The 16,433-nt window shown below is 39.6% G+C and overlaps 1 protein-coding gene across 1 annotated transcript in view; it reads left to right on the top strand.

The window, feature by feature from the left end:
• The window catches only part of ENPEP (glutamyl aminopeptidase), a 34,480-nt gene that overhangs the window by 13,914 nt on the left and 4,133 nt on the right, over window positions 1–16,433 (top strand). Inside the window, exons 5-16 of the mRNA XM_031066434.1 lie at window positions 1,204–1,358; window positions 1,987–2,100; window positions 3,697–3,831; window positions 7,901–7,966; window positions 9,367–9,432; window positions 10,915–11,066; window positions 12,311–12,390; window positions 14,015–14,142; window positions 14,260–14,315; window positions 15,135–15,285; window positions 16,033–16,106; window positions 16,214–16,315. Of these exons, the coding sequence (XP_030922294.1) occupies window positions 1,204–1,358; window positions 1,987–2,100; window positions 3,697–3,831; window positions 7,901–7,966; window positions 9,367–9,432; window positions 10,915–11,066; window positions 12,311–12,390; window positions 14,015–14,142; window positions 14,260–14,315; window positions 15,135–15,285; window positions 16,033–16,106; window positions 16,214–16,315 (1,279 nt within the window). The remainder of the gene's footprint in view (window positions 1–1,203; window positions 1,359–1,986; window positions 2,101–3,696; window positions 3,832–7,900; window positions 7,967–9,366; window positions 9,433–10,914; window positions 11,067–12,310; window positions 12,391–14,014; window positions 14,143–14,259; window positions 14,316–15,134; window positions 15,286–16,032; window positions 16,107–16,213; window positions 16,316–16,433) is intronic.

Genomic DNA, 16,433 nt, shown 5'->3' with positions numbered 1-16,433 from the left:
TTACCTCCTCCCTTCAAAACAGCACCTGAGTTTACTGTAAATATGTTTGCATTTCAATGACAACTGAATTAGGGAAACCAGTACAATATGTTGTTCTTTCACACACTTGTCCCCAGTAATAATAGGTACTATATCTCACCTGTGCTTTATATTCAAACTTTCACTGTCATGAAAGCCTGATGACTGTGCCATAGCAGCATCTGGATAAAGGCCTGTCTGTGTGACAGGACAGACTGGTATCTTCAGGTCAGCAGTGTCACAGGATAGATACTTTTGTAGATTCTACACTGTTTTTCCCAGAATGTCTATTTGTTGGATCCCTAACCTTGACTTGCCATGTTGTTCCTTCATTATTATGTTATCCAGTTCAAACCTGATGAATTAGATATGTTTCTGCATAATGATTTATTTAAATATTGTATTTCACATTGATTTATGGCTTCTGTCATTACCTTTCTCCTTGTACCCTCCTTTTGACTGTCATTGAAATCCTTGCCAAACTATCAGCTTGATTCTGTAATCAAGTTGTTTAATTTAAAATAACTAATTCCTATCTCCTGTTGGAGTGGGGTGAGGGGTTTTCATTCTATTCAGTTTTAATTCCATCTGTACTTTTTCACTAACCCACATAGAAAGCATGTGGTCATTATTTGCAGAAAAAAAATGCCAGTTCAGTTGAGTCTGTAATTCTCATTTAAACTTATATTGATTGCTGACCATAAATGAGTGACCCCCGCAAATTGCCAGGGGTAGAAGCAGATGTTGTTCACTGCATGGGGGATTTACTTCAGTTAACATGTCAATAAATATTTTTAATACAACAGTGTGACAAACAATGTCATGCTTCATTATTCTACAAATAGTTTCAGGAGGTTTACTGCCTACAGCACATCTCCAGACAATAGTATGAATTTCTGGAGCCAAATTTAAGTAATGTATGATATGCACATTCCCAGGAGATGGCATAGCATCACCTTCCAGGACAGATCCTCAGCAAGTGCAACTGATCTTACCTCTGTTAATCTCAGCAGATCCAGGGCACTTGCTTTAGGCCAGTTCTCTTCTTGAACACAGATCATAGCCTGCAGTCCACAGTAGTAAGCCAGAATTACAAATGAAAAGCAAAACAGGCTGTAAATACACAGAGAAGCTAATTGATTTAGAGGATACAGTGGTAATTGTTTTCTCTTTCTTTTAATGCAGATAAAATAGCTATTCCAGATTTTGGGACAGGTGCTATGGAGAACTGGGGGCTGATCACATACCGAGAAACAAACCTGCTGTATGATCCTGCGGAGTCAGCCACATCCAACAAACAGAGAGTAGCTGCTGTTATAGCCCATGAGCTCGTTCATCAGGTATATTTTAGGACATGAGTCACTTTTACAGTGTTTCAAATATATAGTCACAACATTTTAATCTTGAAAATACTGTCATTAACTTCATCTCAGGATCTTCTACATGTGCTCAAAATCTGATTGCAAAAGATCATGTTAAAACAGATTCCTGGTAGAGCTTTAAAATACCATGACTACTGCTTTGGAATTTTTCTCAGGAAGTTAGATGCTTGGGCCCAGACTGTCAGCCAGTTTACGAAAATCTGTCTAAAATGTCTTAGAGAAACTAATTTACGTGTGCAGATGTCTCTTTTGGGCAGGCAAACAAGAACAGTTATACACTGTGGAGGCTGTCTGAAAACATATCCTTAAAAGCAGAAATCATCAAATCAAGAGGAAGAAACTAAAAATATTTTCAGTGGCACATGAATCATTAGCAATCTCCTGAGTAATATGTAATTTTATAATAAAAGCGATGTTTTAACACAAGGCAAGACCTTCATTCCTATTCAAACCCCAGAATTATGATAATTTTCATCTGGCAGCAGGAAGAAAAGTAAGCAAATCAATGTTCTATATGCAGATGGGAGATACTGAAAAGTACATGTACTATTTATCTAAACCTACATCTTTATGTTTATAATTGTAGTGGTTTGGAAATATTGTAACCATGGACTGGTGGGATGACTTGTGGCTAAATGAAGGATTTGCCAGTTATTTTGAGTTCCTGGGAGTAAATGCAACAGAACCAGATTGGAAAATGGTAATTATTTCTGCCTTGTAGAGGGTTCGCAGGGCTGGGAGGAACATTTTGGAAGGGAGTAAAATTTAGACAAGGATGATGAAGACTTAAAGTATATTTATAGAAAACTAACGTAGTGTGGTGCAACATAAAGAAAAAGTTGGTCTACGTTTTTCACCTACCTATGTTATGGTCTGAAGCTAGTCAAAGTGAACTCTGTGAAGCTTCAGTCTGCAGGGAAGAGTCATTCTTTTTTAACCAGTGAGTCTACTGTTCGGTTATTATGGCAAATAACACCTGAGTTCTGGACAGAGCCTTAACAGTTTTGCAGGGTTGCTTAAAGGTCTAACTCTGAAAGATGGAGATTTTCCTGGGCTGTACTGTCTTCATGGGACTTAGGATTGCTATATGATCTGGTAAGGGCTGGGAACCTGGGCCTGTCTCCACAGCTTGAGCTATTATCAAGGAAAATAGTGGACTCCCATTCAGCTTCTGCCAGCATTGTAAGTGTCCTTCAAATGCTCCAACTCAGATAATCTCTGTTCTGTACAGTGCAAAAATAGGCAGTGACAGTGGACAGCCAAAGTGCTAAAAACTGTGCCAGCTCCAGACGCTTTAGGGGGGTTGCAAAGTTGACCTTAAATAGGCATTATATTCTGTGAATAAAGGGAGTTTTCTTACTCCTTCCTTCCTCCCCTCCCAAACAGATGTGATGGCACAGAGCATACATATTTTCCCCAGGTGTCCAGGTGTAATGAGGTTCTGGGTGCTAAGACATACACAACATGCCAGTGGAAGGGAGCAGAGTAGGTTTTGCGTAGGTTGAACCTGTTAAAATCTACTATCTCCTGAGCCTAATGACTTTAGAAGCAGGCAGTGCCTACTTGCTGCTTTACCTGCCTCTCTCCCTGCAAAGAGGCTAAGAACAAAATAATTCCCTGGGTCATTTTTACACTTTAAGGTAGAAGATCTGTGGTCCTAACTATGTAAGAAAAAATCTAATGACCGAGTTTAAAATATAAAAGCCCTTTTTTAAATCTAGATATTGTGTTAATCTAAGATCTAAGACATTTCAATGCTATCCTAGTGAGTATTAGAAGAGAAAATCTAAATTGAATATTAGTATTTTTTGGTCAATATTGATTAGGAAATAAGAGGATTTTAACTGCTGACTACTTAATCTTTTTAAAAAAATTCAAATAAATTTAAAAAAAAATTAAGCCTTGGGATGGGGAACCCTGCCTACTTCTTCCCTCCCTCCCTTCCTACCCAGCTCCTCTTTTACAAGAGGAAACCATAATGCTTTTGTCACACTTCTGAAATTGGTAACACAGACTACTCTTTTTGCCCTACTGGGGACAAGGGAGGGTGGGATGGGTGCGTCTGTGTTATGATACACACAGGAAAACAGGATCTGAAAAAGGAAATTTCTCTTAGTTAAGGAGAAAATGTGTCCCTCCCCTCTCAGACGTAAAGCAAGAGTTTTCAAATCCTTCTTTAGAGGCATGAAATTTCATTGTATTTCAAATTGCCTAGAGAAGTTGAAGTTCAAGCTACTTATTTGAGAAGTAGGCATATACTCCTGCCTTTGTTTCCATTCCAATGTCTTTTTCTCAGCCTGAACAGGTTTTAATTGAGGATGTGCTTCCTGTACTGAAGGATGACTCTTTGCTGTCTTCCCACCCAATTGTAGCCAATGTGTCATCTCCAGCTGAAATCACCTCTGTGTTTGACGGGATATCCTACAGTAAGGTAGGACATCCTCTGCTTGTGACTTTGGATGCAACGAAAGGGGCAACTTTGGAGAGGGCATAAAAGTCAGGGGTGCTCATAATCAGGACTCCCAACTCACTTGAGCTGTGTCTGTGCAGATCTTTGTTCTGGGACATTCCCAACTGCTGTCAGTGACGATGCAGTTAAAAGCAGCTGTGAGAGGAGCAGAGCAGCAGAGCGTGGTCAGCCACTGTGCACCATGCAGGCCTGCTCGCAGCGCGAACTGATGCAGGCAAAGCACGGTGTCACCGGCCTCTGCCACTAGAGTGCTGGGTTTAAAATGAAACTAAACAAGGTACTAATCACACCCCTCTCCCATCACCTCATGCTGATGCAGCCCAGTTATGTCAAGACTCATAATCTAACACAAGGGTAGAGGAGGCAAGGGCAGATGTCCAGGTATCCTTTCTGTCACTTCTCCATCACACCTGCAGGCCAGCATAACTTCTGTTTTGGGGAAGCAAGGCAGGGAACCAAGCAGTTAAAACAGGAAAGTGACTTTTTATCTCAAGTTGCTCACAGTATCCCAGCCGCCCAAAAAACCTTAGCAAAGATGGGCTACACCAGCCTCTACTGGCATTGGCTTAATTGGGAGAAAAATTAGCTCCACATTTCACTGAAAGTTGTGGAGCTCAGGAGTGCACTAGAGTGCAATAGTCCAGTAGCCCAGGAGGTGGTAGCAGACACTCCATTAAGCATTTGGTAAGATTTTTGCTCATCCCGTCCCAGCGTGCGGCAGTGAGGACCTGTGCCCATAAAGACTCCCTAAGGAGCTAGCTAGGATACCTTGGGTCTGTCTGAGCAGAGAGACACTGGAATGCTGGAGTCATCCAACCACTGTTGTGACCAGGGCACACAGAGGCCTTTGGGAGCCCATGGCCTCTGGTAGTACTTGCTGTGTGGGGCGGCAGCCTGGAGATCAGCCCTTGTGGGAAAATGCTGTGAAGTCCAGAGCTTGAGGGATGCCAGCAGCCAGCCTGAGGATCATCACTTTGAAGACCCAGCTTAGGGGGCTGAGGCCAGCTTCTTTCTCTCCATATCAGATGTAGCCAAAGCCACTTAGTCCTTAGACAAGGCTTAGACTTGGAACAAAGCAGGTGCCCCCCCATATCAAACCAGGCAAGTCTCTTGACTCAAGGGCCCCAACAACACTGTTCCCTCCAGTTGTTTTCTGCAGGGCATCAAGAGACAAGCCCAAAGAAAACACTCCTGTCACTCTTCTCCTCAACCAGCCATCTCCCATGCTGCTTCTGAACCTGATACACAATATTTTATTGGCAGCTTCTTACATGACCCAGTCAGTGTTCCCTATCTGATGCCGTAACACGCTTCCACTGAACACACAAAATCCAGCATTATTAAACACTGCTTGCTTTCCCTCCAAGCTCCCATTATCAGCTAAACATACAGTATATATTGCATTGACTTTAGCTTCAGCTGTGCTAGAGTCTGTAACTATAGATACTACTTTTATTAGCTAGACATGATCCATCCATTTCCATCAGTTTTCTGTTTTCAATTGTTAAATCCCCTATCCAACAATACAACCAGTATTTATTGCATCATAAATGCCTCACAGTCAAACCATAAACCATGTAAAAACCTGCATTGTGTAACAGTTTTTAAATCAAACTAACAAAAGTCACGAAATATACAGAGCTAAATCAAATACTCTGGATCAAAATCTATTTTAGTGGTAAGCTAAGTAAGAAACATACTTTTGCAGGGGCTGTAAAAACAATGGAGAAAAAAAAATCCTAGCTTTTACTCATCCCTTTGTGCCTAGATAATTACAACATGAACTCATTTTTTTTTAAGCAAAAACACTTGAGGACTTGTGCATTGTTTGGGAACAGTTTGCTTGGGATATAATTTGGCTTGGGTTATAATTTGGCTGGAAAGAGAAAGTCTTTGCGTAGATTTAGCTCAAATTACTGTTGGTATTTATATATAAATGCGTGACAAAATTAGCTTGTTTCTTTTTGGCTTTGTTTTGGCTTCTCTTTTGTATTTTTCTTTTAAAAACCATCTTCTCATGATAATATTCATCGCTAAACAAATAAAGCATAATTTGGAATGCTCTCTGTTAGCCTTACCAGAACAACAAGAGAGCTTATCCAATCCTAAAATCCCAATGAATTGCCTAAGGGTCTATGGAGTCATTGCAGTGTATTCTGTATGAGAGCCTCTAACTGCTGTGGGATTGATAGGGCATTATATGCTAGGAAAGCTCTACTAGAGTAGAGCTGGTGAGTAAACAATTAATGTACATAATTGTTTTAATCTGCTTTTTAAAAGTATTTGCATCTCATCTCTTTCCCAGTTTAATCCTCTTTCTTATTTTGAAAGGTTTTATTAAAGTATCAGTGATTTTTTTTTGTCTTAAATGTTCTGTTAGAAATTTGTTCTTGGGCCTCCATATTTTTGGAACTTCCCAGCTACAGAAGTTTAGGATTAATCTTCCACATTTCTGCCACAAACAAGTCTTGCCACATCCTTGGCAATTACTATGAAATTATGTGGGTGTTGATAAAAGACTCCCCCCTATACCCCCATCACAGAATGTCAGCTAGTCAAATTAAGGTCACTTTCCTGAGCCTCCCCAAATAGTTGTAAGAAAGGGGAGTTATTAAAATACTGGTGTTCCTATAATCGGTGATTTTTGTTAGGATGAGTTTTCCTCAGACTCCATCATGGACTACAGAGGAATGACAAGAGAGGGGGGAAGAGACTGAAAAATAATAGTAGAAGGTGCAAGTGACTAACTATACATTACATTTTAAAGCAAAAGAAGTCTCCACTGTTATCAAATCATGTATAAGTGTGTATTTGTACTTTGGCTTTTAATATAAATGGGAGGGGATAGTTTCTGAGTGGTGATATCAGATAAGAAGTGGCTGAGAGACAAAGCTGAGGAACTGAGGTTCCCTAGTGCATACTCGTGGCCTTATGATCACCTTTGATCATTAAGCAGCTTTAGGATTACCACTAATGGATATCTCTTCTAAATGTTACTGAATTGGTTTTGAGCATATTCCATGGCAAACACATCAGATTTCTGTATCAGAAAACAGTCATCTGCTGACCACCTTGACTCTCCAACAATAGCCTGAAAAGCAGTGAGGCATATCTGTTCAAACAGTCCCTCTACCATAACTCATCTAGTTGTTATTCTCAGACACATAAATAGAGGAAACAGGATTTACTGAGAATTCAGATAATATTATTGTTTTCATGGGACAACTGGATTTTTAAATAATTCATAGCATTAGGCTCTCAACTGCCCCTTGATTTAGCTCAGAAAATGAAAACATGCTAATCCTAAAATTGTATTTTGCATCTTAGATGGAGTTTGCACTCCTTTTTTTTTTCTTCATCATCTTGTGCGCACTCTGTTCTTTGTTCCACATGGCTCTTCTACTTCTCTTTCCTGTCTTCCTTTTGTTTCTTTCTTCTTTCAAGGTCCTAATTGTTTGGCTTATTTTCTGTGAAGCCCCAGTTAGTAACTCCTCTGATTCCAATTCTACCCTGCTTCAGAGGCCAGAGCTTTTACACTAGTCCTCAGCAAATCTCATTCCTTAACTTCAGATGGCATACCCAACCTGTAAAGCCCCAGACTTGCAGCATTTTTAGAGTTTCCTTCCTGTTTTGTGTTCGTCTGAAGTCAGGGCCTCTCTCAGGCTGTTCCCCTGACAGGGGGAGTCCCCAGCTGCCCTCACCCCTGAACTGTTCCACATGAAACACAGAGCCCTGTTCACACAAACTGGTAGAGTGGCAAGACAGTAAGCTGCAGCAGCAGGGCTCGGGAGCTGAACCTAGGAACAAGTGTCTGATCACAACTAAAGACTGATTCTCACATCCAGATTTAAGCTCCATCAAGTAGGCATGCTATCCCACAAAGGAAGTAGAAAAACCACTTCCTTAGTCTGATGGATGATTTTTTTTTTTTTGCCTTATAAAATACTCATTCTCATGTTGCCGTTTAGATGAATGAAAATCATGTTAGAGCAGTGTGGATTGACCTTCTCCCCTTTCCCTTTGTCCTCAGGGTGCATCAATCCTCAGAATGATTCAAGATTGGATTACACCAGAGCTCTTCCAGAAAGGCTGTCAGGTAAAGGTGGCATCAAAACCTGCCAGACATACAGCCCATCTTCATGTGACAGTAGCAAAGCCATTATTCAAAATGTGAATATCAGAGATCCTGGTATTGGTAGCAAAAGTACTTAGTGGATTTCAATACTGGGTGGACAACATGGAGGGGAAGAAGTTCCATGCTCCCACAGAAGCAGGAATGTGAACTGCATAAAGATTTGATAGCCAGTGAGGACCTAAATTCCTGACAGCTTTTAGTGGAAAAACCTCCTCTACCGCACTGCTATCCTGTTGTCAACTGAGATCCCCTTATTCTGCTGTAAAGTGTGTCTGCGGCTTCCTATGGCCATGATCCTCCAACCCACACAAGGCTGACATGTAGGGACATTCTTAGAGGCGTCAGCTCATCCATGCCCTGATGCAGGGACACCCAGCCCTAAAAAGTGCAGGTAATAGGGAGAAGAAAAGAGATACATTGCACAGTTCATAGTCCTTTCTTGTGGAGGAAAAACGTGATGCTACAAAATTACAAAATGGGAGAAAGGAGCCAACCTACAAGGAGAAAACTTGTCTGTCCTTTATTCTGAACATACATTGGTAACAAGCGTTACAGTGCAGGCTTAACACATTTGTTCTTACTTCCCTCTCTCATGAAGAGCACATTTATGGACTGCTACAAGATTGTTGTATTTTCCTGTACTCCCCCTTTCACTGACTCAATCAGAACAGTTACCCAAGATGGGAAAATACAGCCACCTTTTCTCCAAGACCCTAACCCTTCCCTGCTGCTCAGTGCCTTCAGGAGCACTAAGGTAGGCAGCTGCGGCCAACAGCGAAACAAACAGCACCATCTACTGACTGAACATCACCGGAAGCAGGTGACAGGGTAGGAAAACACCCGCCAATCAGCCAGGGAAGACACAGGATGGGAAGGAGGTTTAGGCATTGCAATTCTTTTCTGAATACCATTACTCCTTGTAAGAATCGTTTTGATCAAAACGTAGAGGTGACTAGACTTTCCTACTTCCACTCTGAGTCCACAGGTAGCGAAATCTCATTAAATATCTTCCTCCTGCTAAACAGCCTCTTATATTAGTCAGAAATTTGCAGCAGGGTATAGTGGTGTCCATTTAAACAAAACACAAAGAAATCTTCAAATACAAATTTATTTCCTACTAACAAGTCACTCTGGAAAACGCTGACTTTTGGTGTTATGGGATGCATTGGACAGCAAAGGAATTTCATCAGCTGAATACTGATCCATTTAATCTCCCACTCACAGTACTACCACCCATGTGTGGATACTCTGTGCAACTGAGAGGTACTCTCCATATCCCTGTACAACTGAATATGTGTATTGTTTTCATAGGCAAACAAGAAACACTGGTAGTATTTTCATGGTCTTCCATCTCTCTCTAGGCATATTTGAAGAAACACCATTTCCAGAATGCCAAGACACAACAATTTTGGGAAGCTCTAGAAGAGGTGTGTTTTGCATCAACCCAAACCCTTGCTAATAAATGTTTCACATCTCACTCACTGATTTCAGTTTCTCAAACTTTTAATATTCTGTAGCTCTTCTGTCACCGAGAGATCACAAGCTAGGCAGCCTCCCAGTATCCTTTCCCTTTCCCTTTCCCTTTCCCTTCCTTTCCCTTCCTTTCCCCTTTCCTTTCCTTTCCTTTCCTTTCCTTTCCTTTCCTTTCCTTTTCTTTCCTTTCCTTTCCTTTCCTTTCCTTTCCTTTCCTTTCCTTTCCTTTCCTTTCCTTTCCTTTCCTTTTTCCTTTCCTTTTTCCTTTCCTTTTTCCTTTCCTTTTTCCTTTCCTTTTTCCTTTCCTTCCCTTCCTTTCCTTTCCTTTCCTTTCTTCCTTTCCTTTCCTTTCCTTTCTTTCGCATAAGGCTGTGGGAGTGGAGTGAGAACCAAGAAAGGAGGCCTTGCTAACAAACACCCTGCTGCTGAAACATTGCCCCTGCAACTCAAACTCATTTCATGTGTGCAAACATCTCTCATCCACCATCATGCACCCCATACTGTCTCTTTTCTCTCTCCAGATTCAGGTGTTGAAAAGCTATCAGTAGCATCAATTCACAAGTAATTTTGGTGCTTACATCCCTCTCTAGCTTCTGAGTCCCAGCTGGGTGATCATCTGTGCCACCATTTTCTGATCTTTCCTGTTCCTTGAGGCTGGACTATTTTTTCCATCTATCTCATTACCCCCCATTACACTGGCATACTGCCAGGTTCTTCCCTGATATTATTTCCTTTTCTTCCAACCCTGTGGACATGCACACAGACTAAATTGTGCTTTTGCTTTTTAGTTCCAGTCTTCTCCTTGGTCCCAGACTTCTTCCTACTCAGCAGAACTTCCTGCTTTCTCTCTCTAGTGCTTTGCATCTTCACATCATCTTCCTCATCTGAAGAAGGTCACTAGAAGTGACTCTAGCTCACTTCTCTCACAGGTGGCATCCTCGGGAGGTAGTGACAGCTTTCTTCAGCTCCAGATATTCAGGGTTCACAGAATGAATCAAATTTTACATTGGTGCAGCTGCTGGTGGTTAATACTGGCTCTTTCTTCACACTCAAAACAGGACACACTGCAAGGAGGCTTCTGCCCTTAAAAATCCCACTGTGTCCTTTCTGTCCTGTTCAGTTTTTCTGTCAGAAAAAAATTGAGAGATCTTTGAGCTTGCAAGGGGCCTCAAAGGTTATCAGTATTTCTTGTCCACATTACTGGCCAGTCTCCTGCCTACACATTTCTCATTTCTTCTGTGGGTGTTCAAGTTTCCAAATAATTTCTTTCTTCAATGACAGGCACCATAAAAGGATTTAATGGAGGATTTTTTTGTCCTGAACATGCTCTTTCCTCTGCCCCTTTCTGCTTTTCTTTTTCTTAATACTAGAGAGACTTTCTTTCCTCTTAGGACTGAATTTCCATTTTCACTACAACCTTCTTCCATCATTCACAGGCAAGTAATAAACCTGTGAAGGAAGTCATGGACACATGGACTAGGCAGATGGGCTACCCTGTTTTGGAGATGGGAGATAATTCAGTATTCACACAGAAACGGTTTCTTTTGGATCCCAGTGCAAATGCTTCTCATCCTCCTTCTGATCTTGGGTAAGTTCCTACTGCAGATGTTGATTCAAACCAGGTAGAAACTAAGTAAAATGTACCTTATTAAATGCATTTACAAAAATAAGTTAAAAAAACCAAACCAAAACAACAAAACCTATATGAACAACAACAACAACAAAAGCCCAAAAACAATAAAAAACCACCACCACCAACAAAAAAAACCCCACGGCCACCACCAACAAAAAAACACCCACAAATAAACAAGCAAAACCCCAAAAACCTATATCAGTTTTACCTTGGGAAACAAAATACCTGTCTAAATTCCATCATATTAAGCTCCATAAAAGAACAAGTAAAACCAGAAGTGTATAAATCTGTTAAGATAATTTGTTTAGGAGATACAAAACAATAAATCTTTCTTCCTGGAGGTAGGAAGAGATACCATAACCTTAATTTTTTTTATTTTCTGGAAGTTAGTGACCATTTACTTAACCCAGGGTTATAAAGATGACATATATTTCTCATAGCATTTGTCACCAAGGGGAAATCTCCCTGGGATAAAGTATAATAAACTAATATGGAAGAGCAGCAGACTGCTCAAAAGGGCTTGATCATTTTAGCAGCCCTCTATGCAGGTGGCTGACGATACACTCACAGCATGCTCTGCTGTCCCATATCCCTGATTGCCTGGTCACAGTCTTGGTCAGGCTGTGCTGTGGCTCCATTCCTGCCCAAATTTCTCATCTTTGTCCTGGGCATGCCCTGGAGTGAGAAATCTGCACCTACCCAATAAAGATATACAAGGAGCTGAGGAGCAAGAGGTAAGGTTGCATTTGCCTCCCAGTGCTTTTTAATGAAGGAATTAGGATTTTCTTGGAGAAGAAAAATAGGCTGGAAAAGGCAAGAAGCCCTATTAACTGTATCACAGTGGTGGCTTAAACTCTTTCATTTTTTCCATCTGTGAAAAACTTCTGTATTACTTAACCATTTATTTCAAGTCAGCATTGCAAAGATTAACTAGTGTCTGCACAAAGCCCTAGACACATCAACATTAACCTTGACACAAATTACTGACATATAATCATCTTTTACTAACTCAGTTGCTTTGTATCCTGCTAGAATATTGCCTGACATTATTTAGTAAATGTATATGTTCATAAGCACAAGTCAGCTTCAAAAAACAATATATAAGCATTAAAATAAACAAACAAAGACATACTGCGGGGGGTTTTTTACTATTTGGCTTCAAATGTAATTTGACTTTCTTTCCCATTAAATAATTTCAGTTACAAATGGAATATACCAGTCAAATTTAATCGTGGTGATTCATCAAATTATACCTTCTACAATGCATCAGATTCTACAGGTAAATGTATTCTCTTTTAAGGATAATGAATGGATGAAAGTTTTCCATATAATTTACAAAAAACAGAGCACAGAATGAGCTTTCCTACTTTACAGTTTTCAGGTCCAGGAGGTAGCACACAGCTTGGTTATTCCAGTTACTAGTAATTTCAGTGATAATATTACTATTTCCCCTGTACAAACATGATGTCAATTTAGAGTCAGTTTCAGTATAGTGCTTAAGCATCTTAAATACAGTCCTATTCAAGGAAATATCTATGCATACTCTTAATTATAATGCACTAAAATCAATTTGGCTTAGATATGGCCATTGTCCAGTCCAAGAAAAGAGAAGTGGGAGGCTGATGAATGCTTGTGTGGCATGGTAAACTGGCAACTTGAGTTCAATTAAAGAAAAAGAGCTACAAATGATTAATCACCTTTTCTTATGCTGATTTCCGAACTGAGAAAATTCCTACATTGTTCTTTTTGATCATTGTTCTATTATGCAGTTAAATCTGAATTTCTTCTACTACACCTCCAGTGGACAAAATTGTGGGGAAAAATTACTTTTTTCAGATTTTTTCAGATTTTAAATTACATCCCATTGAATGTCAAAAATATTACAATTGGCTTATCTTGTACTTGTTTGTTACTTTCTTAAAATACAATTTGTCTTTTGTTCCGGGGTGGGTTTTTTGTTAAATGGTTGCTTTTAGTATCCACGCAAAAACAAACAAAAAAATAGCTCACGTTATGATACAAGTCAGAAGTTAACACAAAGAAATTTTCTTTCTCTGATTTCCATATGATCTGAGGGCTGCAAGGGGCTATTAACTTCACAAATCATGCAAAGTCTTGATTAGGTGCTTACTTCTACATTCACAAACAGCAACTGTAGGGTAAAATCTCTTTAGAAATACTTTGTATGTAACATCCAAACAGAAACATGCTATTAACTACAGCCACCCTCAAAACAGAGATTTCAAGACCATTGATTTCAATATGAAATAGAAAAATTTTGATAAGTAGCATCACCAACTGGACCAGGCCAAGCTTCTGAGAAAGAAAAATTTTCAAGTATTCATTTTAAATGGGAAAATCCCTAAACATGAGTGCTTGCATGAAGTCTCAGCCTATTTTGTAAATCTTTTATCAACACTTACAAAAATAGAATCAAAGAAGAGTAAGGAAAGAAAAGTTACATTTAATTGAAACAAACTGGAAAATGAAACTAATGAAGGATAAAATATGAGAACTTTAATAGTGCACACGAGGATGAAAAATGTTTAAAAATATATATTTGCAAGAACTGCTTCTTTGCAATTTTTTACTTCTTCCAACAACATTAAATCTCACCATCCTCATCCTACTCAGAAAGACCTCCATTTCAAATTTAACAAACTAGCTACCCCAAATAATTACTGCAATTCATTTGTGTAAGACAAGTGCTGACATTCATCAAAATCTGTAATAACTCATCTTTACTGAGAGCCATTTAGAAGTAAATAAAGAAATAAATTAAATTAAGGGTTGGACCTTATTTTGATATCCATTAAAACCAAATAAAATGTTTGGAGTCAAGGAATCTCCAGTGAGATCTGCATCATATAAGGTGCACAAACTGATGACTGTTTGTTTTGTAGGAATTCCAATACCATCTTCTACTGATACTTTTGTGAATGTTAATCCAGACCACATTGGATTCTTCCGGGTGAATTATGATAGTCAAAACTGGGCCAGGTTAAGCAATCTTCTGCTCCAAAACCACAAAGTGAGTGTTGTAATGTCTAACTTGTCTGGTGGGTCTCTTATAAGAGGTCTGTAAGGCTGGGATTTTTCTGCAAATAATCTGTATATTCTTGATCCCTCTTTTCCTCTTTTCACACAGAGCTTTTCACCTGCTGATCGTGCAGGGATTTTGGATGACGCTTTTTCTTTAGCAAGGTAAACTAATTCTCTACAGAGATTTCAACACAAATTTTTCACTTTCTGTTGCCTAATAATTAAGATTCAGGCAACCCAGGTGGTTGAAAGAAATTTTCTGACTGGTATGAGCTTCAATTATTTGTTGCATTATCTTGTCCTCCAAAAGGAGTGCATTTAAGTATGAATTATCAATGCATTACCATTGCAATCACAAGAAATGCTCCCTTTCAGTACCATGGCAAGAAAAAAGCAGGCTTCAGTTGCACAGGTCTTATAAAGGGGTGTTTTCTCCATATAGTTAACAATAATGGAAGCACTCCAGAAGAAGTTAGGTATCCAGAAGAGCAGAGGCGTGCCTACAATGCATACCAAGGCATTGAGTAGCTACCACCTCAGCTAGTAGTTTGTTTAGAAACTTGGTTGGAAACTTCTAGATCTTGAACCCAGCCATGCTGACACAGATAAATTTTAAGCAATCTGTAACAGTCTCTAAGTCTCCTCAGCCTTCCAGGATGTCACCAACCAGCAATTCCTTTCTTTTTTTGTGATATTAATGTCAGTCAGTTAAAGGCTGCCCACTTCTAGGCACACTGGGCTGCTGCACAATGCTAGCAGTCTTCTGACAATGGCACAACTCCTACGGTTAGGCATTGATCAACAGTAATCCTTGGTTATCTCGTTGGAAAACACCTGCCAAGTTACATTCCAGACAACTTTCTTCCTCACAAACTTTACTATTTCAGGCCTTCTAAAGTAAATAGTAAATCTAATATCTTTGGAGAAGCAGGATCTTCAAATTCATTAAAATAACAGAAGTTATGTTTTCTCCTTCCACAGACCTGGACTTGTGAATTACTCTGTTCCCCTGGAACTCACAAAATACCTAGGAAAGGAAACAGATTATTTGCCTTGGAATAGAGCTATATCAGCTGTAACTTACCTTGCAAACATGCTCGAAGATGATAAAACTCTCTATCCCCTGTTTCAGGTGATGAAGCTAACTAAAAGCCAACCCAGCTTGGGACCACTGAATCTGATAATTCAGAATCTCTCACAAGAATAATACTGAAGTTCAAGTGATTTTCAGTGTTGCTGAACTATTGCATTTACTTTTCATTATTGTTCTCTTTAAAAAACCCTTTAAACACTGCTTCATAGTGGTATCTGAATTGGATTCTGCATTCAGGACCATGCACTTGGAGAAAAGACATTATACTTAATTATTCTTATAATCTGTCACCATAAGGCGTGTTACAGGTATTTATTAGTCAAGGCTGTCCTGCATTCAATAAAGATGTATAGGGCAGCAAAACCTCAAACACCTGTCCTCAGCACAAAGGATGGCTATATCTCTATGTGGCAGTGAGTAGGTTTGTTAGTTGACCTAAAATACTGAACATGATTTAATGGTCACTAAAGTAGGTATGTCCTGAACTATCATCTCTGGAAAGCAGTTGTGGCAGTGTGTCCTTGCTGTACCCCAGCCTTCATCTGGGAACACAGACAAGGCTAGAGAGCAGCAGGTTGGCTTTGCCTGTCTGCACATCAGTATTGCAAATATTCAGACTTGGCGTGCTGTGGGGATCTGGAAAGATTGTGTGTATGCCTGTTCATGTTACTTTTCATTCAAGAGATGCTAGTTCTGAAAAAAATGAAGGAGAACAAACTACGAAATTAAATATATTATTATTTAAAGAAATCTACACATGTAACCAACACCCTTTTTCTATTTCAGGGATATTTTCGCAATCTGGTAAAACCAACTGTGGATGAACTGGGCTGGGAGGATTCTGGAGACCATTTGCAGAGGTGGGACAATCTTTATTTTTAACTTCTCATGTTATTGATGCATTCAAACAATAGTTAGCAGTAGGAAAATATCTCTCTCACTCTCTCTGTCTCTCTCTCTTTCCAAGGCTTCTTCGTGCATCTGTTCTAGACTTTGCCTGCAGTATGAATGACTCAGAATCTTTGAACAATGCTTCTCAGCTCTTCAATAGCTGGTTACAAGGAGAAACGTGAGTGCTCACATCTTTTGTGGTTTGTGAAGAACACAGCATGTGACTGGGTACCACTGATCTCAAGTAGGAAAGGGGGAAGAATATTTAAGTACTGTTTCTTTATTTTAGCATTCCT

The sequence above is a fragment of the Geospiza fortis genome, unplaced genomic scaffold, assembly GCF_000277835.1.
Source record: "Geospiza fortis unplaced genomic scaffold, GeoFor_1.0 scaffold11, whole genome shotgun sequence".
Taxonomy (NCBI): domain Eukaryota; kingdom Metazoa; phylum Chordata; class Aves; order Passeriformes; family Thraupidae; genus Geospiza; species Geospiza fortis.
This window is presented reverse-complemented; position numbering and strand designations above follow the sequence as displayed.